Raw genomic sequence first — 21864 nt, forward strand, 5'->3', positions numbered from 1 at the left:
GGGCTTTATTTTGTAATCATCACATTGTTCTCAGCAAGTGACTTCGTGCTTGTCATATAGTAAATCCTCAGTAAATTATGATGAATGAATGAATCATCGGAAGTCTGTAACATCTCATTGTTGAATTAGTGCAGCCTTACTGTTGCTTTTGGTTGGTCTGTCGATGTGGCTTTTGGTTTCTGATGACTTTAGCTAGGAGTTAACTTTGGTGCTCGGAGAAGGCAATGGCAACCCACTCCAGTACTCTTGCCAGGAAAATCCCATGGATGGAGGAGCCTGGTAGGCTGCAGTCCACGGGATTGCAGAGTTGAACACGAATGAGCGACTTCACTTTTCACTTTCATGCATTGGAGAAGGAAATGGCAACCCACTCCAGTGTTCTTGCCTGGAGAATCCCAAGGACAGGGGAGCCTGGTGGGCTGCCGTCTCTGGGGTCGCACAGAGTCAGATACGACTGAAGCGACTTAGCAGCAGCAGCGGCAGCAGCAGCAGGAAAGGGGCCCTTGCTTTCTTATCTCTGTTTTTTTGTCTTCAGTGTCTTATAATAGCAACTTGACTTTGGACCAAACACATTTGGCTTTTTTGTTGTTTCTATAGAACAGAGACCCTGAAGGAGCTTCCTGAGAACAAGAACAGCTTCCGTATCGTGCTGTTGTAAGCAACATTCTAGGATGGAACCTCAAGACTTAGTCCTAATCCCTGGACTGTGAATATGTGATGCGTAATCGTGTGGGTGATTGTGTTATGTTACGTGGCAAAAGGGGCTTTGCAGACATACAGTAAATGTCGTTACTCATCAGTTGACTTTGAGTTTAACAAAAAGAGATGTGATCTAAGTGGGCTTAATGTTATCACAGGAGCACTTTGAAAAACAACTGTTTGTTTTTTTTTTTCTAGCTGGTCTCAGAATTGGAAATATAAGAGGGATTAGAGGGTCTTCCCTAGTGACTCAGTGATAAAGAATCTGCCTGCCAATGCAGGAGACACGTGTTTGTCCCGTGGTCTGTGAAAATCCCACATGCCCACACGTGGGGCAGCTAAACCCGTGTGCCGCAAGTGTTGAACCTGTGCTCTAGAGCCAGGAAACTGCAACTACTGAGCCTACGCACCTCAACTGCTGAGGCCCAAATGCTCTAGAGCCTGTGCCCTGCAAAAAAGAGAAGCTGCACTGCGACTGGGGAGTAGCCCCCCTAGCCGCAACTAGAGAAAAGCCTCCCCAGCCGTGAAGACCCAGTTGCAGCCAAATAAATAAAAATCTTTTAAAAAGAGAAATTGAATTTAAGGGATATTCTCCATTGCTGAGAGAACCTCATGCCTAGGACCTGAGAAGGTCCTCTAGGAGCTGCTAGTGTTTATACTAGGACGATGGGGACCTCAGGCTTATAACGTCAAGGACCTGAATTTTGTGAGCTTTAAGAATGGCTGTTGTTTTAAGTCACTAAATTTGTCGTAGTTTGGCAAAAGTAGAAAACGAATACAGATGCTTTGTACCTGATAGGTTGAATAAACCTCTCCTTTGTTTATTTTTAAAAATTCAAGTAAAATTAAAATCCATGAGGAAGCACACAGATCTTAAGTATATAATTTGATTTTTGGTAACTGTACACGCCCATGTGATCACCACCTGAGATGTAGAATGTTTCCATTACCCCCAAGAGCCCTGCTGTGCACCTTTGGGGTTGATTCTACCCTCTAAGGCAAATTCTCACACCATTGAGTGCACGCGTGCATGTGCGCGAAGTCGCTTCAGTCGTGTCCGCCTCTTTGGGACCCTATGAACAGTAGCCCACCATGCTCCTCTGTCCATAGGATTCTCTAGGCAAGAACACTGGAGTGGGTTGTCATATCCTCCTCCAGGGGATCTTCCCAACCCAGGGATCGAACCCTTGTCTCTTACTTATCCTGCATTGGTGGTTGGGTTCTTTATACCACTAGCACCATCTGGGAAGTCCAAGGCCATCAGTTACTACTGCCAATTAAAAAAATAATAAAGTGTTTGTTTATTTATTTATTTTTGGCTGATCTTCATTGCTTCACGGGCTTTTCTCTAGTTGCGGAGAGTGAGGGCTGTCTCTCTAGTTGTGGTGGGTGGGCTTCTCATTGCAGTGGCTTCTCTTGTTGCAGAGCACAGGCTCAGTAGTTGTGGTGGATGGACTTAGTTGCTCCAGGGCATGTGGGTTATCTTGGACCAGAGAATCAACCAGTGGCCCCTGCAGTGGAAGGTGGATTCTTTACCGCCAAGGAACCCCCCCTGGGTACTGATTTTAGTGCTGCTTCCAGTGATCTTGGGAACAAGGCACCACAGCAGAGGGCCAGGGGAAATCAGGGGGTGAGGAGGGGAAAGACAGCACATGTTCCAATTGCTTAGAAGTGAAGGAGATGAGATGACAGGCTAATTTTTGGTGGAATTAATAAAGGAAGATTATCCTGATTGGAAGAGCTCTGACTCTCAGGGGCAGAAAAAGGGACAAGGAACAAGGAGGCGAGACGTGCTGGAGAGATTTCTATACACCTGAGCCCATGGAGACTGTGGGAGTGAACGTTGGATCAGGCCTGGGACGCACTGGAGCCATCCGCGTGGGCAGTGCGGTGTGTCCCTAGTGAAGAGCCCAGCAGACCTTTTACTCGTGAAATCATCTTCTCTCCTTCTCTCCTCAGAGGAAGACAGGCAGGTCCTTCCAGGCAGGTTGCAGCAGTGAGCTGTGGCTCTAGGTGGACGCACTTTGTCAGCAGGTGTGCGCACGAATTTATCGAGCTCTCTCTCGGATCCCAGGATCAAATACCTCTGGACGTAGAAACAGGTGCACTGTGACTCCCTGCTGAGCAGTTTCTGTTTCTTCTGCCTGTAAGGAAGGCAATGCAGAAAGCAGTACCAACTGCGAGGCAGCCTGTTGGTGTCTGATACACAATATTTATTATAAATATAGAGCAATTTTTACAAATCATTCAGAAGTGGCCTTAGCCAGGCAAAATTAAATTATGCAGAAGTGCGTGCATGAGGGGAGGTGTACACAGTCTGTGTCAGGGTGAGAAAACCCTGAAAGAGGTACCTGAGTACAGAGCGCTCCCAGCCACCCCTCTCTGGGGGCCCAGTTCCACACAGCAGGAGTTCCATCATGAAGGTGGAATAAAGCCTTTCTCTCGGCAGCCCAAGGAGGCCCCATCTGTGCAGAAGGCTGGTGGGAAGCAGGCGCGCCTCTCCTCCTCCCGTCCTCCCTTTCTGTGCCGACACATTGGGTCCCGTGCACCCCATGGGAGAAGAATTCCAGAGGCTCTTCAAGAAACCCAGGGCTGAATCATAATCTGCACCTTATGTCCTAAGGAGCATGCACACCAGTGCGGCTTCCTAGACTGTAAACAATGCTAACAGTGCAAGGGACCATGCTCCCTTCATGGTGTTCCTGCTTCTCAAGAAGGCGTCCTGAGAAGGTAAGCGGGGCAGATGGACTGAACAGGCACAGGCGGGCACACGGAAGAGAAGGGGGTTGATGACTGGCCTGAGATGTCTAGAAATGGAGTGAGACCCATTTCTGGCTGTGAAGGTAGAAAACTGCTACTTCTTATTTTGGAGCCCCTGACACAAAAGGCTTGGGGAGCTCATGGCCAGAGGGACATGAAGGGCTTTGGTACGTTCTTCCCCCTAAAGTGGTCAGATTGGCTTATGCAGCAAATTAAACAGGACCCCTTTCACATAAACAAGCAGTTACAAAAATTAAAATGGCAGAATGTCTCAGAAGGAAGGGAAAAAACAACCAATACCCCTAAATTGTACATTCTTTGACCATTATTTAAATAATCTCTGCGGGGTAATTTTCTGAGTCCTTTCCCCAATCCCAGCAGATTGTATCTGGTAAGAGCTGACTGCCCCATAAACCGATGACCCCTCAATCTCCGGGCATTGCCTTGAATAAAGCCCATAGCATTATTAAAACATTATGTGCTTTTTTTTTTTGCAGTTTCCATCAAGATACACTTATGAACGCTGAGTTGTTTTCTAGTTGCTTCTAGTACGTTCTCTGAAGGCAGGCTTTCAAAGGTTTAGATGGTATTCTAGCTAAGTAGTAAGTTGCTTAGTCCCTGATCCTGCAGGTAGACAACCCTGAAAGTGGACAAAGGTGTAGAACTTCCCAGCTCAGAGCTGGTCATGTATGTGTCTTCCTGTGAATGATGGGTTCACACTGGGCTTCAGAGTGCAGAAGCTCTTCCTTTTCCTTCTCCTTGCTCTTCTTTTCTGGCACAGGCATTTCAGTGGATAAGAAATAATTCTCCAGGTTATGGCAAATTCAAGTTAGACTCCAATAGGACAGGACTGAGGTGGGAAGGAATGAATGTGTTCTGAATACACAAATTTACAACTGATCTAGGTCAGCAAATGGGGAGGGGCAGAGGTTCTGGCAACTTTCTCCCAAGGTCTGCTTTGCTAGATTTCAATGACCAGGAAGTTTTGGTTTCCTACACACCTCCTGGGACTTCCCTGGTGGTTCAGACGGTAAAGCGTCTGTCTACAATGCGGGAGACCTGGGTTCGATCCCTGGGTCGGGAAGATTCCCTGGAGAAGGAAACGGCAACCCACTCCAGTACTCTTGCCTAGAAAATCTCATAGATGGAGGAGCTTGGTGCAGGCTACTGTCCATGGGGTCGCAAAGAGTCGGGCATGACTGAGCTACTTCACTTCACTTCACAGACCTCCTCGTGGGTGTGCCTTTTCAGCTACTGACACTGAAGGAAGGGGCTGTGACCAGGCAGCCTGGAGGAGCCTCATTAAGGGTCGAAGGGGCCGGGGGAAGACTCTCTTCTCATTTTCCCTGAGGGCAGAGGGATCTCCTAGGGATGGGGATGAGAAGCTTGGAATAAGTCAACAGTGCAACAAGCAGGACAGGTTCCATTACTGTTTTTTCACTTCTGAATAAATTGTTTCTGTATCTGTTGGAGATGGGGAGGCTGAAGTTGCTTTATTTTTTAATTCCTGGGCATTGAAGTTCAGGGAGGAATATTCAACTTCATCAACCTGAAAGGCATGAGCAGCAGTCAATTAAATCAGCATCATAGGCCAGACCCTCACCTTGTCCAGGGTGACTCAGCACCCCATGCTCTTACCACTTTGAAACTTTTAGCTTCAGAGAAGGGCTTCTATTACCTATTTTCTCTGCTTAGTAACATCCTATTGAATAATCATTAGAACATTATGGATGATTATGGAATTCTACAATGGAATACGATGGCATCGCAATAAGAATAAATAGACAATAAAGGCACACAACCATATGAATGAGTCTTGCAAAACAATTTTGAATGTAAGAAGCCAGACGCATGTACACAGTGTGTTTTTCAGTTATGTAAGCACATAATCAGGTAAAAGTAATCTAATGCCTTGGAAGTGAAGATAGTCCTTACTCTTCAGAGGGAAGCAACTGGGGCGTTGTGTGTGTGTGTGTGTGTGTGTGTGTGTGTGTTGAGGGGGGTTGATTTTTAAAAAATGATTGGGTACTGTTTACATAGATATGAACAACTTGTGGAAACTTACTGTTAAAATTATTAAGTTGGTCAAATAGCTCATTCAGGTTTTTCCATAAGATCTCATGAAAAAACTCGAACAAACTTTGGTCAACCCAATACTTATGATTGAAGCATTTTTCAGTTTATATGTGTATTCTGTTGAAGATTAAGATGAGAAAAATTCAGTAAAAGTATTAGAAGGTAAAGGAATCAAGACCTCAGGTCTATAAGATTGGAAATGATCATTTGTCAGTAAGAACAGAGTCAGACTGGAGGCAGAAGAGGGAGAATGATCTAGTGCCTTTCTTGCTCTGGCCTCTGTGCTACCTTGGTTATGTCATTTAATTCCTTGACCTCCTCTGCGAAGTAGGCAGCACACCCATTTTACAGAGGACTCAGCTGAGGCTCTGTGAGGTTAAGTTACTTGTCCATGGTCCCAGCCGGGATCAAGCCCAGTGATGTGGACTCGTGGGAGTAATGCTTCTTTGTTGCTGCAGTGAGGAACTTTGACCCAAACTTGATGTCCCATTTGTGTCTACAAGACTAACCCATTCTACAGAGAGATATTTCCATGAGAAAAGGAGCCAGTGAAACTGGCTGTGCTTACCTTTGCAGGTAAACTGTCAGAGTAACCTTGACCTGGGGAAATAAAGGAGAGTCATCAACCCATGAAAATGCAGAGTTGCCTTATGGCCTCAGAACAGGCTGTTCCTAAGCTGATGTGACTTCTAGCTGAAGGAGGTGGCAGGTGGTGGCAGGGTTGGGGGCCCATGATTAAGACAAGGATTTCGCTTCCCTCAGTCTGTGGTCCAGACCCCAGTGCATTAGACCGAGGTGGTGGTGGGGCAGGGTAGGGGGTTGAGGGGAGGCCTCAGTGCACTTCTGAATATTTCTGCCAGTTCACAAGGCCTGAGTTTTGCCCAGGTGTGTCTTACAGGTGTGTGTCTCGGCAGCAGGATCCAGAGGCAGGAGGGGCTGAGGCCCACAGCACCCAGAGCACCAGAGGCAGGGAAAGTCTCACCATAGGAGATGCCCACATCCATAACAGAGGCAGGAGGGGGAAGGAGGCAGGATGAAGAAAGGGCTCCTGGAAGCTCGGCCATCTCACGGCTGCCTGGCTTGTGTGGCCTCGGAGGGGCCATGTCTCCGGGGACTCTTACATGACTAGGAAGGGTGTGAGGACCTGTGCCAAACTGAGGTAGGGGACTGAGATCACCTCTCATATTTCAGAAGGTAGGGATTCCCTGGTCGGTAAGGGCACGTGGTGGAACAAACCAGCTCTCACTAAGTGAGTGGTTCTACTTACTGTGGTTGTGATCTGAGGATTTGTGCTCTGTGAGATCGCGCTGGTCACTTGCCCTAAATAAATATCAGACACAGTGACTACTATTCCCAGGCACAGGATCTTTGCTCCTTGAATTAGGAAGCACAATGTCGGCATGATTCCCTGGGGCTCCTCCATGCTCCTTTTTACCTTGGTTGGTCCTCTTTCCTCCTAGGACCTCCGTCTTCAATCCACCCATCACCCCTTCTCATGTTTACTCCTCTCTGGTTTACTGGTTCTTCAGAACATTTACGGCCATTCATCTCAACTGCTTCTATTTCTACCTGGACATCTGTTCCCTTTTGTAGGTAGATGCTGGTTATTTCTCACTTTATTTATTGCCCAGGAGGCCTTGGGTTGTTCCTGCTTTTCTTAGGTTCTCTTCCAGTCCTGTCCCTCCCTCCTCCTGCTCTTGCGGTCGACACAGCACAGGACTCCCTTCCTCCTGCTCCTCCTTTCATGTCCTCATTAGTTTTCCTTCTTGGACCTTGGTTTCCCTGCCTGGGACAGAGGAACACAATTGGCTCTGCCTCCTCTAAACCAGACGGAGGTGGGAATAGCCATGTCCAAGAGAGAGGAGGGTACAGGAAACATGAAGACCAGGGAAGAGGAGACCCATAAGAACCAGTGCTGAGAAGCAGGAAGATTGAGAAGCAAACCTAGGCCAGGGACAGAGACGAAGTCTCCTCCCCTCTCCCAGGCAGGGCAGTCAGCCTCAGAGGAAGCGGAACAAGGGGAAAAGCGGCATACCCGCTTGCATGTATGGTGTACACAAAATACCCCAGGGCTGCTATCAGAGCCACCCCAGCCACGGCGCCAATCACGATGCCGACAATGGCGCCCACTGAGAGGTCAGAGGAGCTTTCTGGTGTCATCTGATCTGTTGTGGAGAGAAAAGAGAAGAATGAATGAAGGCGACATTATTTTACAGTGGGAGGGGCTCTGGGAAATAACTCTATATGAAATAGTCTCTACTTGTTCCTTCAAGGCATAAACTTTCTGTGGAAGGTTGCTGTGAGGTGGCTAACCGACTATATCCTTGTGATTTTTTCCTGATTGTATTTCTAGGTTGGTGACCACGTTCCTCAATTCCAACCTGGCTTTCCTGCACTCATATATTTGAAGTCCTTGGAAATGTAAGAAGGACTGATGATGGTTATTTTAGTATGTTATAACTTCCCATCTTTTCATGGTTACATCTTTATCTGGGTACCAGGTATGGCTGCCATGAATATGCACCTGTTAGTGTCTTATGAAAGTGTTAGTTCCTCAGTCATGTCTGACTCATTGTGACCCCATGTAGTCCACCAGGCTCCTCTGTCCATGGGATTTCCCAGGCAAGAATACTGGAGTGGGTTGCTATTTCTTTCTCCTGGGGATCTTCCCGACCCGGGGATCTTCCCAACCCAGGGATCGAAACCAGGTCTCCTACATTGCAGGCGGATTCTTTACCATCTGAGCCATAGGAGGTGTCTTATGGTGGGGACTTAATTGATGGAAGGCCCTCTGAATTCACTACCCCTTTGCACAGAGACCATCCTTCACACAGGTTTCCAGCAGGAATATGAACTCAATCCCAATTCTATGAGAAATAAATTTTTTTGTGTGATGGGTGACTTAATTCAAGGGCTCCTTGCCAGCTTTGCAGATATTCTCTTAGAACTGCACTGCAGCCTGAAACTTCCTCCTTCCTAGGGATCCAATGTGCATCCTGGTCTGAGGACCCTCCCAGCCTCCTCCCACTCCTGCCTCACTTTCTTTCACAGGCATTTGCCGCAATGAATGTCTTAGATGTCTTAATCCCATCTTGGCTGCATCTCACGGAGTGAAAACTGTCATACTAGACATGAAACCTTGTACTCAAACCCCGTTTCCTCTCTTTCATATTTAGTAAGTAACGTCTTCCTGTGGATCTTTATGCTTTCCTTCCCCAAATATATAAAACACCTTTTGTCTCTTTCTTCCTTTTTACTTCAGTGGTCCTCACTGTTCAACTCAAGCCTGAAAATTAATGCTAATGTTAGCTATTGTTATGATGTACATACTCTGTGCCAGGCTTTGTGCTATATATTTCCCAAATATCTCATTTAATTCATATAATAACCCTGTCAGATAGACATTATTTCCATTTTATCGATGGAAAATCTGAGGTTTACAGTGGTGGAAACCCTAAAGCCATATGGCTAATGAGATGTGGGTCTTGAGTCGAGTAGTCCTAGAAATACCGGGCTTTATATAGCCTAACGAAGCTGGGACGATCCCTGGAGAAGGAAATGGCAACCCACTCCAGTCTTCTTGCCTGGGAAATCCTATGGACAGTGGAGCCTGGCGAGCTGTAGTCCATGGGGCTTCAAAGAGTTGGACAGGACTTAGTAACTAAACAGCAGCAACAACAGTGATAATAGTAATAATTATAGCAGCTAAATTTGTGTGGGTATTTTGCTAAGGGTTTAGTTGAATATTACATTAAATCTGTGAAAAAATGCCATAAAGAAGGTTTTTATTGCAGTTCTCACTTGAGGAATCTGAGGCTCAGAGAAGTTAAGAATCTTGTGCTAGAATTTATAATTGTAAATGCTTATATTTTTTAAAAAATCTCAAATCAACAACCTAAATTTACAACTTAAGGGACAAGAAAAAAGCTAAACCCGAAGCTAGGGGAAGGAAGGAAATAATTATAATTAGAATGGAGATAAATAAATTAGAGGATGGAGAGACAGTAGATAGAATCAGTAAAACCTGTATTTTGTTCTTCAAAAAGATTAACAAAATTGACAAATCTTTAACTAGATTCACTAAGAAAAAAAGAGAAAATTCAAATTTTAAAAATCAGAAATGAATGTGGAATCATTACTACTAATTCTACAAAAATAATATGAAGTATAAGAGTACTAGGAATAATCCTATGCCAACAAATTTGATAACTTCTGTGAAATGAACAAATTCCTGGAAACATGAGAGCTACCAAGATGTAATCATAAAGAAATAGAATATATGACTAGACATATAAAGTAAGGAGGTTAAATAAATAAAATCATTTGACAAAAACCCGCTAATCTTTTATGATAAAACACTCAAAACTGGGAAAAAAAAAAAAAAGCATCTCAACATGATAAAGGCCATATATAAAACCCCCACAGCTAACATCATCCTAAATGGTGAAAGAGTGAAAATTTATTTTCTGAGATCAGGGTCATGACAACAATGCCTGCTTTTTCCAGTTCTATTCAAAATAGTATCGGACATACTAGCCACAGCGATGTAGCAAGAAAAAGAACTAAAAGACATCCAAATTGCAAAAGAAGAATAAAATTATTTGTTTGGAGATGATATGAACTTATATGTAGAAAATGATAAAGATTTCCCAGAAAACTGTTAGAACTAATAAACCAGTTCATCAAAGTTGAAGGATACTAAATTAACACATAAAGATCAGTTGCTGTTATATACAATAAAATATTCAAAAAGGAAGTTAAGAAAATTTTATTCTATTTTGATATTAAAAATAATATCAAAAAGAACAAAATACTTAGGAATTAACAAGGAAGGTGAAAGATTGATACATTTAAGAGTTATAAATAAACACTACTGGAAGAAATTAAAGAAGATGTAAACAAGAGGAATGGATAAAGAAGATGTGGTACATATATGTACCATGGAATACTACTCAGATATTAAGAGAATGAAATAATCCCATTTGCAAAAGCATGGATGGACCTAGAGAGTCTCATACTAAGTGAACTAAGTTGGACAGAGAAAGACAAATATCATATGCTATCACTCATAAATGGAATCTAATTTTAAAAAGTGATACAAATGAACTTATTTACAAAACTCAGGCAGACGCAACATATTTACAAGACAAACCTATGGCTCTCAAAGGGGAAATGTGTGTGTGTGGGAATAAATGAGGAGCATGGGGTTATCATACATATACTGCTGCTGCTGCTGCTGCATCGCTTCAGTCGTGTCCGACTTTGCGACCCCATAGACGGCAGCCCACCAGGCTCCCCCGTCCCTGGGATTCTCCAGGCAAGAACACTGGAGTAGGTTGCCATTTCCTTCTCCAATGCAATGCAAGTGAAAAGTGAAAGTGAAGTCGCTCAGTCGTGTCCGAGTCCTAGCGACCCCATGGACTGCAGCCCATCAGGCTCCTCCATCCATGGGATTTGCCAAGCAAGAGTACTGGAGTGGGGTGCCATTGCCTTCTCCACATATACATACTACTCTATATAAAATAGATAACCAACAAGGACCTACTCTATAGCATGGGGAGCTCTACTCAATATTCTGTAATAATCTATATGGCTAAAGAGTCTGATAAAGCATGTATATATGTATATGTATAACTGAATCACTTTACTATACACCTGAAACTGACACGACATTGTAAAATATACTCCAATTTAAAAAAAAAAAACAGACAAATGGCCAATAACCACATGAAAAGATGCTCAACACCGACTCTTTGAGACCCCATGGACTGTAGCCTACCAGGCTCCTCTGTCCATGGGATTCTCTAGGCAAGAATACTGGAGTGGGTTGCCATTTCCTTCTCCAGGGGATCTTCCCGACCCAGGGATTGAACCTGGGTCTCCCGCATTGCAGGCAGACGCTTTACCCTGTGAACCACCAGGGAAGCCCCACCAGTAATTAGGGGAATGCAAATCAAAATCACAGTGAGATATCACTTCTTACCCTTTAGAATGGTTATGAAAAAAAAAGCAAACAGAAAACAAGAAGTGTTTGCAAGGATGTGTGAAAATGGAAACTTTTGTGCATTGCTGGTGAGAATGCAAATGGTACAACCACCGTGGAAAACTACACGGCCGTTCATCAAACAGTTGGACAAACAATTGCCCTTTGATCCAGGGATTCCACTTCTGGTTGTGTGCCCAAAAGATTGAAAGCAGGAACTTCCCTAGTGGTCCAGTGGTTAAGAATCCACCTTCTAATGCAGGGGACATGGGTTCAATCCTTGGTCAGGGAACTAAGGTCCCAGATGCCTCAGAGCAACTACGCCCGTGTGCCACAACAGGAGAATCCATGTGCCACAGCGAGAGAAGCTGTCGTGCTGCAACTAAAGAAAGCCTGCACACCACAATGAAGAGCCCCCGCATGCTGCACTTAAGACACAGTGCAGCCAGAATAAAAAAGATTGAAAGCAGTGATTGAGCAGATACTTATATACCCATGTTCGTGGTAGCATATTCACAACAGCCAAAAGGTGGAAACAGTTTAAAAGACAATCAACTTATGAATGATAAAATGTTGTATATACATACAAGGGAATATACTTCAGCCTTTCAAAGGAATGAAATTCAGATATATGCTATAATATGGATGGGACCTTGAAGACATAATGCTAATAAGTGAAATAAATCAGACCCAAAGAGATAATTATAATATTATATGATTCTACTACTTTGGCCATCTGATGCAAAGAGCCAACTCACTGGAAAAGACCCTGATGCTGGGAGGAGGGCAGGAGGAGAAGGGGATGACAGAGGGTAAAATGGATGGATGGCATCATTGAACTCAATGGACATGAGTTTAAGCAATCTCTGGGAGATGGTGAAGGACAGGGAAGCCTGGTGTGCTACAGTCCACGAGGTTGCAAAGAGCTGGACACGACTGAGCGACTGAACTGTAACATGATTCCACTTATACAAAATAACTATCATAATCAAATTCATAGAGACAAAGAAAGTAGAATGGTGTTTGCCAGGGTTTGAGGGGGGGGACTTTTAGAAGTTATTGTTTAAGGAGTACAGAGTTTTTAATAAGATGAAAAAGTTCTAAATGGATAGTGGCAATGCGAATGTACTTCATGCTACTGAGCTGCAGTCTTAAAAATGGCTAAAATTATATATTTTATGTATTCTTCACATTAAGAAAATGGTAACAGGAGAATAAAATACAACGAATCTTGTGAAAGTTATGCTAAAATGCTAAACCCAGGAGAAGAAACTATTTGATTTAGAGATTGAGCTGTTACTCATCCTGCCACCTGTTTGCTGTGTGTGTGTATTCAGTTGCTTAGTCGTGTCTGACCCTTTGTAACCCCATGGGCTATAGTCCGCCAGGCTCCTCTGTCCATGGGCTTTCCCAGGCAAGAATACTGGAGTGGGCTGCTGTTTCCTCCTCCAGGGGATCTTCCTGACCCAGGCATTGAACCTTTGTCTCCTGCATTGCAGGCGGATTCTTTACCACTGAGCCATCTCGGAAGACCTGTAGTGGTCTCATTTGATATTCTGCCCACCATGACCTCTCTCCATTTTGCACACGATCGTTAGAATAATCCGCCCAGAAAGATATAGCATAAGGCAAATGGTCACTTACATTTCACATGCAGCCTGAGGGGGTTGCTTCTGCTGGAGTTGCCCCTGTTGAAGGCCTCACACTGATAATCCCCGTCGTCCTCTCTGCTGACGGGGTCTATGGTGAGGGTGCTCTTGTCTGAGGACAATGTCATCCTCTCTGCGAGGAGGAGACTCTGGCCTTTGAAGAACCAGCGTATGGAGATCCCAGTCTCATTTGTGAGGCAGGTCAGGACCACAGGGCCCTCGTGTTCTGTGACTGTGGTGTTGCTGGCTTGGAGGGAGGGCTTTGCCACTGGGTCTGTGGAGAGACAGGGGGGTGACTGCTGAGAGTGGGTCAGGGGCCTGGGCCTTGCTCCCTCTGAGATCTTAGCCAGCCCCGGGCCCCAGTGACCTCTGTAAAGGTGACCCAGAGGATGGTCCTGAGTCTGTGATCAAGGTATGGAGTCTCTCTTCACTGATGATCTATAAGGAGAGGACTGTGCCTCCTCTCTGACCCCCAGGTACCCTGGGACGACCCCTGACCGATCTCCCTGGACATCTCTGTAGTATCAGCACCAGGACCCTCTTCTCAGCCCATATGTCTAACATCCTCATCATCAAGTGGAGTTTTGTTTTTTTTAAATTAACTTTCCTGGACTTTTTCCCACAATTTTCTTTGACTATAAAAAAATTCAGGGACTTCCCTGGTGGTCCAGTGGCTAAGACATCACACTCCCAATGCAAGGGGCCTGGGTTTGATCCTTGGTCCGGGAACTAGATCCCACATCCTGAAACTAAGAGTTTTCGTGCCACAACTAGAAGATCTCACATGCTGCAACTAAGACCCAGTGCAGCCAAATAAGTAAATAAAAATACATAAATTGAAAAAAAATCAGTCCCCAGTATGTAAAATAGCTAGCTAGTGGGAAGTTGCTGTATAACACAGGGAGCTCAGCTTGGTGCTCTGTGACAACCTGGGTGGGGGATGGGGGGTTGGCAGGGAGCCTGAAGAAAGAGGGGACCTTATGTATACTAACGGCCAATTCACATTGTTGTATGGCAGAAACCAGCACAACACTGTAAAGCAACTATCCTCCAGTTTAAAAAAAGAAAAATCAAGTCCCATTCCTTATTTACACTTCCGTGAGGGCAGGCCTGCCAGCTCTGTGTATCTATCTCTGGGGCCAAGGGGACTTTCCAGAAAGTGGGGGAGGCATTCAGTTTCTGTTACATAAGTTCTTATGGCCCAGCTCAGTGTTCCTGGACTGTGTAGAAGAGCTAAATATCTCTCTGAGCCAGGGACAGTCTTGTTTTACAGTTTCCCAACAATAACTACCCCTTCATTTTCACTCGTCCTGAGTCTGAGACATTAACCTGTTTCTCCCATCACACGCTGGTGACCTTGAGCCTCTCAAGACAGAGCAGTCCATCCCCTCCCAGTCTTGGCTCAAGGCTGGGCCTGCCTGGGCTTGCCTGGGACAGGAAGTCAATTCCAGCCTGAGTGTTCAAAGGTGAGGGTCCATGCACTTGGACCTGAGAGGGATGGGTACGGCCTGGCTTCTGGCACTGTAGATTCAGCCAGGAGGCCTGGACCACGTAGGAACAGAGGTTACTCACAGAGGACATTCAGGGTGAATGGGTCACTGCGGCTGACACTCACTGGGTTCCGGGCTTCGCACACATAGGGTCCTGTGTCATTCCTTGTCACATTGAACACAGTGAGAGTCCTCTTGTCCCTGGACAGTTCCAGTCTGGTGCTGTTGGGGAGGCTCTGATTGTTGATCCACCACATGTAGGAGGTGTTCTGGGTCTCAAGTCCACATGTTAACACCACGGTGTCCTCGTGTTCCCAGGGTTTGGAGTTGTTGCTGGTGATGACGGGTGTGGGTAGCACCGCTGTGCAGATAACAGAGAGAACATTGCCCCTTTTATATACTGGGTTCCTCTAAAAGCATTTTCAATCAGGGTTGCAATCTTTCTCCTCTCAGCCAGACTGCGCCCTTAAAGAATAAGGTAGGTCTGTGTATCACGAGATAAATGCATGAACATCTGAGCTCAGAGAGTGTGAGGCCATCTGCTCTTATGTCTGGAAGAAGCACAGACTTCCTCAAGTATCAGTCAAGTATCAGAGTTTGATAGCAGAATCCCAGGCCTGCGAGTCTGAGACGACTTGCTTCCTCTTTTAGTTTTTCACTGCCTGGCCCTGGGGTGCTCACCTGGACTGTGCAGGTCCGGAGTCCCTTCAAGCTGCACAGACCTACATCGCCTGATGGAGACATGTCTTCACCATCTCCTCAATTCCCAGGGTTTCCTAGAGATGGGTAACGATGGGCCTTCCCCTAGTCCTTAAACCCCAAGAAGACTGGGCAGCACAGCCTGGAACTGGGTGTTTGAGCAGGAATAACACACAGGGACGTTCCTGGTGGCTCAGTGGTAAAGAATCCGTCTGCCAGTGCAGGAGACATGGGTTTGATCCCTGATAGGGGAAGATCCCACATGCCATGGGGCAACTAAGCCCGTGCTCCACAACTGCTGAGCCTGGACTCTAGTACCTGGGTGCTGCAGCTACTGAGGCCCATGCACCCTAGAGCCCATGCCCCGCCACAAGGGAAGCCACCACAGTCAACGAAGCATAGCCCCCACTCCCTGCAGCTAGAGAAAGCTCGTGTGCGGCAATGAAGACCCAGCCGAGCCACAAATAAATAAATAAATGGACATTAAAGTTTAAAGAAAAAGAGGACAGAATGAATCAGAGGGCAAGTCTGAGCCTCTGTTTTATAAAGGGAGGAATGATCTAAATGAGCAGAAATGATATGTGCTCAGTCGTTCATTCTTGTCCGACTCTGAGACCCCATGGACTGCAGCCCCCTAGGCTCCTCTGTCCATGGGGTTCTCTAGGCAAAAACACTGGAGTGGGTTGCTGTGCCCTCCTCCAGAGGACCTTCCCAACTGAGGGACTGAACCCAGGTCTCCCGTATTGTAGGCAGATTCTTTACTGTCTGAGCCAGCAAGGAAGCCCAGAAATGATATGCGTTCTATTAATAAAGTTAGAGGAAGGGGTCCCTCTCACCAGTTTCCACAGCAAATCAGGCAAATGAGAAGGGGACCCACCACAGGCGTGTGGCATGCTTTTTTTTTTTCTGCCTCAGAAAACACAACTAAGTGTTTGATCAAATTTGTCTGAATCGGGCCAAGGCTAAGTGAAAAGACGGTGGCTCGGGCCCCTCATTGTCCGAGAGCATCCCATCCTATGATAAAGGTGGCACCTTGAGGACACATGGGCAATGAAGTAGGCAGCAAAGCAATCAGAGGCACAGGCCTGCCAGTCCCATCCTGGGAAGGCCTCGGGAACCCCTGAGAGGAGCGGGAGGCCACATCAGAACAAGGTTGTGAGCCCCAAGGCAAAGAGGGGAAGTGAGCCCGTGAGCCCCTGGGGACTGCACACCTGTCTTTCTGCCTTTGGCTTCCTGCTTGAGTCACGTTAGGGAATAAATCGGTGAGGGGGGCTACATATCCTTGTCACGTGGCATGATTCCACTGGCTGGCACCATGGGGGGAAAGACCCCAGGACCAAGGCAAAACTGAAGCTCATTCTCCTGGTGACCTGGGGAAAGTGGCTCGTGTTGGAGCCCCACAGAGGCTGCTGCTCCCAGATTGCTGAGTCCTTTACTATCACCTGGGAGGGTGCGCCTGGCCACAGGCCAGGATGGGAACAGGGAAGTCAGTTATTTGGGGAAATATCTGTGGAAGTCTTAAGGGTTTGGGGTGGAGGTGCTTCCCCAGTGGCTCAGCTGGTAAAGAACCTGTCTGCCGATGCAGGAAGCGTGAGAAACACGAGTTCAGGAAGATTCTCTGGAGAAGGAAATGGCAACCTGCTCCAGTATTATTGCCTGGAGAGTTCCACGGACAGAGGAACCTGGCAGGCTACAGTCAATAGGGTCACAAAGAGTCAGATATGACTGAGCAACTAACACTTTCACTTTCACTTGCCAGTATTCTTGCCTGAAAAAATTCTATGGACAGAAGAGCCTGGCGAGCTCCCACAGTCCATAAGGTTGCAGTCAGACATGACTAAGTGAATGAACAAGCGTGGGGTGCAGGGGCTTCCTCAGCAGCTCAGCTGGGAAAGAACCTGACTGCCAGTGCAGGAGATGCAAATGACTCGAGTTTGATCCCCAAGTTGGGAAGATTCCCTGGAGAAGGAAATGGCAACTGGCTCCAGTATTCTTATCTGGAAAATTCCATGGACAGAGGAGCAAACAGTCAAACATGACTGAGAGCACACGCACGAATCTAAGGGCAGGGTGCTGTGCAGAGCAGGGCCAGTCCTGGCTGAAATGAAGGAGGAAGGTGAGAGACACGGGAATAGCAGGGAGCGAGAAATGTCCATTTACAAGCGATGTCAAAGCAGGGGTTTCAAGTGACTTCAAACATCCAGAGGTGCAAGAGCCCCACCGCAGCCCAGAAGCAGGACCCCTGCGCCCCACTCCTGGAAACCCTCCCACGGCGGAGCAGCCCCACAGTCACCATGAGACTCGGCTCCCAGTGCGCTTTAGGGGCAGGTGATCAGGGTATAAAACACGGCTCCCCTCCCTGGAGAGACAGGAGGCAGGCGTGGCCAGAGCCTCCTAGGACTCTGCATCCAGATCCCAGTGCCTGAAGAGGTCACAGATCATTCATCCGTCCTTATGCCTTCCACCCTTCCCTCCCCAAAGAGACACTGAGAGCCCGTTGCCTGTCAGGCCCCGCGCTGGCCGCAGGTATAGACTGGGGAGTGAGGAACTGAGTCCTTCCCATTTTACTCCAGTGGGAGTGACACCCAGCACCTCCAGTAACCAGCAAGTAAATGATCTCTGGTTCACTCAGTGCAAGGAGCTTGTCCATTGGCTGCCTAAGGAGGGGAGGCCTGGACATTTCTGTCACTGACTTGATTGTTGATGCAAGTAATTTGCAAGAATACTGGACTGGGTTGCCAGGCCCTCCTCCAGGGCATTTTCCTAACCCAGTGATTGAACCCGTGTCTCTTACATCTGTATTGGCAGGTGGGTTCTTTACCACTAGAGGCCACCTGGGAAGCTCTGGTTCCAGAGTAAATGGGTTTAATTGTCCATTTCCCTTGACTTTTCACACTAGAATCTCCCTCTAGTTGGGGATGCCCAAGAAGAAAGGATCTGAACCAACACTTGGTTTCTGGGTTCCTAGATAAGGCCCCTGGGAGGGAGGAGAGAGTGGGGCTGTGATGTTGGCCCGACCCTTCCACACATATTTCCCCTGACTGGCCACTCATGGTCTGTGTGACTCTGATTCACTGACTGTAGCTCCCTGTATTTTACTGAGCTTGTCTTCAGTAAGACAGAATAAATGGTAAATGGTGTCAGGAGCACCATGTTGTCTGTGTATTAACCTTAAATCATTCCTAATTAGCTGGTCTAAGGCTGGACACAGAAACTGTGTCTAGGGACTTCCTGGTAGTCCAGTGGTTAAGAATCTGCCCTGCAATGCTATAGATGCGGGTTCCGCTGGTTTTGGAACTAAGATCCCACAGGCCTTGGAGTAACTTAAGTGGAGGAACAAAGCCCACAAACCACAGTGAAAGACCCTGTGTGATGTAATGAAGACCCGATGCAACCTGATAAACAAATGAATGAATAAGTATTTTTTAAAAAGAAAACGCTGCCTCAACTATTATTTGCGTCCACAGGAGAGGGCTCCCTGGGCTGCCCGCTGCAGGGTGAGGAGCTGCCGGAGCGTCTTCTCTCTTCTGGTCCTTCTTGGGGACGCTGACCTTCCTCTGGAGTCTCCTCTGACCCCCAGGGGGTCGGCTAACGGCGCGGGGACCCAGCCTAGCCTGCTCTCCATGCTGAGTCTCAGGAAAAGGCCTGGACTCCACCCCTGCTCAGACGCGGTTCTTGGGGCTGAGCCCTGGCCAGTGACCTGCTGAGAAACCCTGGCCTCAGGGATCTGGGGAATCATCTGCCCCAGTCAGCCCCGCCTGGGAGGCCAACACCCACCAGCGGCAGAGGTTCCCCACGGTCGCTGGAGCCGGGGCCCTGGGACGGGGTCTGGGAGGGGCTTCCCCGCGGGCCTGAGCCACTCTGTCAGGGGCCCTCAGGCCAGGGCCCTGCGGGTGCTGCGGGGTCTTCCTCAGGGTCATGGTCGCAGGGAGGGAGCCAAGGGGGCTGGACTGAGAGTGCTCTCCCTCTGCTGAGCCCCTCCCGTCAGACCGGCCTCCTTTCTGCAGTGTCTGCAGGGTCCAGATCCCCAGAGTGGAATTCAGACCCTTTGGAGTTTGTCTCCACAGTGTATGCCCTGCACCGAATGTTGAAACCCCAACACGGGACATAACGTAGAGGGAGATGGAGGCGCCATCCGGGTCTGTCAGTCCTGCGAGTGTGAACAGAATTCACCTCACCCAACAGCCCGAGGTCAGAGAGGAAGCACTCACGGTATATGTGGAGGTGTCCAGTTTGTCTTTCTGTCTGTAAATCCTTCTTTGTAACGAGCAGGGTGTAGGATCCTGTGTCTTTCTGGGTGACGTTCTGGATCAGCAGGGTTCCGTTGGGGTAAAGTGTCTCCCGCCTGCTGTATGCAGGCCCATTGGTAGTTACATTAGTGTCTACCCTATACGATGCAATTAGCTGGGGATTCTCTACCCTTTCTCCTCTGTACCAGGCATAGCCTAGAAGATTCTTTGTCACGTTGTGGACAAGTAGAAGAACATCCGACCCTTCTGCAGCAAGGGGGGGCACCGTTTCAATAGTGAGCTGGGCAGTGGTGGGTGGGGTCCAGAAGGATAAGAGTGAGACTAGGAAGGAAGAGAGAGAAATCGGTTAATACTGTGACCTGCGTGGGGGATGGGAAAATGGTGCCCTGGGTCCTGAGCCGGTCTCTTCATCCCTCAGCCTTAGTGTGGGTGTGTGTGTATGTATGTGTGTGTGTGGTTTTAGGTCAGCAGCACGACCCCCGTCACTTCAGCCCCTCTGGGCTCGTTTTTTTCTCTGCTTCCCCAGCTGTCCCTGGCTCACCCCCTCGCTGCCCTCACACGCCTGCTCACATTCATGGCCTCCTGGGAGATGCCCCCCACAACGACCAGCTGCTGTAAAGACCCTCCGTGCTCACTGCTGACCCTTCCCCGCTCCGGTTCCTGCGTGACGCCTGTAGCACCTGCCAGCACACTCTCCATCTCTCTGCTTGTGTGTCTTCCTCCCCACAGAGCGCGGGCTCCGTGAGGGCAGGGGCTTGTCTGATCCTGCTTGAAACCCAGGGCCTGGACCAGGCTCCAGACATTAGTACCTGGGGATGAAGCAAGGAGAGTTCCCAGGAACTCCACACCCTGGTTTTATTTGCCAGTTTCTAAGGGTGCCGCGTAAGGACAGTGTTTACTGTCCCGGTTATGTGTTTTTCTGTAGTGACACAATAAATTATTATCGTCATCAGTCTTCACCAGTTACTGCTCAGTAAAGAATTACTCATAAAACCTACAGCAGTTGAGTCCTCCCGCCCCTCGCCAGCTCTAGCTCATGCAGAGTCCCCTGTGGCTGAGCCCCCTCCCTCCCTGGTCCGCTGCCCTCTGCCCTCAGGTCTGAACAGAAGCCCTCTGTCCCCTCTCAGAGCCCCGTCTACCCCAGGGACCAGCCAGTCTCTCATTCGTTCTCCAGTCTCTGCCCCCTCCCTGAAAACTGTCCCCTCTCACCTGCCAGCAGGAGCCTGTTCCAGGGGACATGCCGCCTGCTTGCAGGGCCTGACGGGGGCTCCATGGTGCCTGCTGTCTGCTGTGTCCCTCTCTCTGTGAGGAGAACTTCTGCTCCAGAAATGCTCACAAGCCCTGCGTCCTCGTGAGAGCTCTGCTGTCCTTCCCTCTGTGTGCTGGGCCTGCCCCGGGGCAGGAGCACTTCACTGGGTCACGTGGCCCAGCCCCATGGGGCGGGGTCTCTACCCGGAGCCCACACTCTCCCCTCCCCTCTCATTCCTGCCTGCCTTCTCTCTTCTTCCCTCTTCCCTTTCTGTTACATTTCATTTGCCTGCAAACTGCGGCTGTTTCTGCATTTTGCAGCTTGACTTCTCACCCTAAACACGCACACACGTACACAATTTCCCCCGTTGTTGGGGAGAGCACCACCCCGGGGCTCAGTGTCCTGGGCGTTCCCCCTTAGGTCTCAGTTGGGGGTACACAGTCAGCCTCCCCACTTCCACAGTCTCCAGTCTCATCTTCCCCCTCTGGCTTTCTTTCCCCTTCAGAGCAGGAGCCTGGGGGGTGGGGAGGAGGTGCATCAGGAACTCTTGTCACAGGGACGTTATCCCCACGGTGCATGGGAATCACCTGTGGAGCTTCATGAAGACTTTGAACCCCTCAGGAGGCACCTAAGGAAAGCTGCTTCAGCAGCCGCACAGGTTATGTGGTTGCCCAGCGTGGCTGAGACTCCAGAATGTGGGGTGAGAGCAGCCTCTCCCGAAATTCTATGCACAAGGAGGGTCTGCAGATACTATTAAAATGCAGAGCCTGACTCAGCAGGTGTGGGGTGGACCTAAGAGTCTGCATCTAACAAGCTCTCGGGTGATGCTGGCCATACTGGCCGGTGGGGCACACTTTGAACAGGAAGGCTGATGGTGACAAGTCAACCAAGAGGCCCACTCACCCCCCAGTGCCGGCCTCTGCCGTGTTCTGGTCTGGGGTCTGTCACGACACAGACACCCTGGGGTCTCCAAACCAGGATATTATTTCCCTTTGTAACACTGGGGTCT

General features: G+C 48.1%; 1 protein-coding gene across 3 annotated transcripts; it reads right to left on the reverse strand.

Moving 5' to 3' along the window:
• Positions 1–3941: 3941 nt before the first annotated feature.
• LOC120872408 (carcinoembryonic antigen-related cell adhesion molecule 6-like) lies at positions 3942–21134 on the reverse strand. Of its 3 annotated transcripts, XM_040252750.1 has the most exons (8): positions 20816–20982; positions 19568–19927; positions 14740–15018; positions 13163–13441; positions 7571–7700; positions 6803–6855; positions 6104–6135; positions 3942–5008 (listed from the first exon to the last, which is right to left on the reverse strand). In XM_040252750.1, the coding sequence occupies exons 1-8, from the start codon at positions 20877–20879 to the stop codon at positions 4886–4888; spliced, it is 1320 nt and encodes a 439-aa protein (XP_040108684.1). In that variant the 5' UTR covers positions 20880–20982; the 3' UTR covers positions 3942–4885. The 3 variants fall into 3 exon arrangements, 2 of the variants coding, with proteins under 2 accessions (XP_040108684.1, XP_040108685.1); XR_005723241.1 differs by having other exon boundaries at positions 6104–7321; positions 20816–21129; XM_040252751.1 differs by lacking the exon at positions 6803–6855 and having other exon boundaries at positions 20816–21134.
• Between the last annotated feature and the right edge of the window lie 730 nt (positions 21135–21864).

This window comes from Oryx dammah, unplaced genomic scaffold, assembly GCF_014754425.2.
Source record: "Oryx dammah isolate SB20612 unplaced genomic scaffold, SCBI_Odam_1.1 HiC_scaffold_13, whole genome shotgun sequence".
Taxonomy (NCBI): Eukaryota; Metazoa; Chordata; class Mammalia; order Artiodactyla; family Bovidae; genus Oryx; species Oryx dammah.

Coding starts and splice junctions, on each gene's coding strand:
- LOC120872408 (XM_040252750.1), bottom strand. CDS start 20,879: ATGGAGCCCCCGTCAGGCCCTGCAAGCAGGCGGCATGTCCCCTGGAAC. Junction 13,442..14,739: donor ATTCACCCTGAATGTCCTCT/GTGAGTAACCTC, acceptor GTCTCTCCACAG/ACCCAGTGGCAAAGCCCTCC. Junction 7,701..13,162: donor CCTCAGGCTGCATGTGAAAT/GTAAGTGACCAT, acceptor TCTCCACAACAG/ATCAGATGACACCAGAAAGC.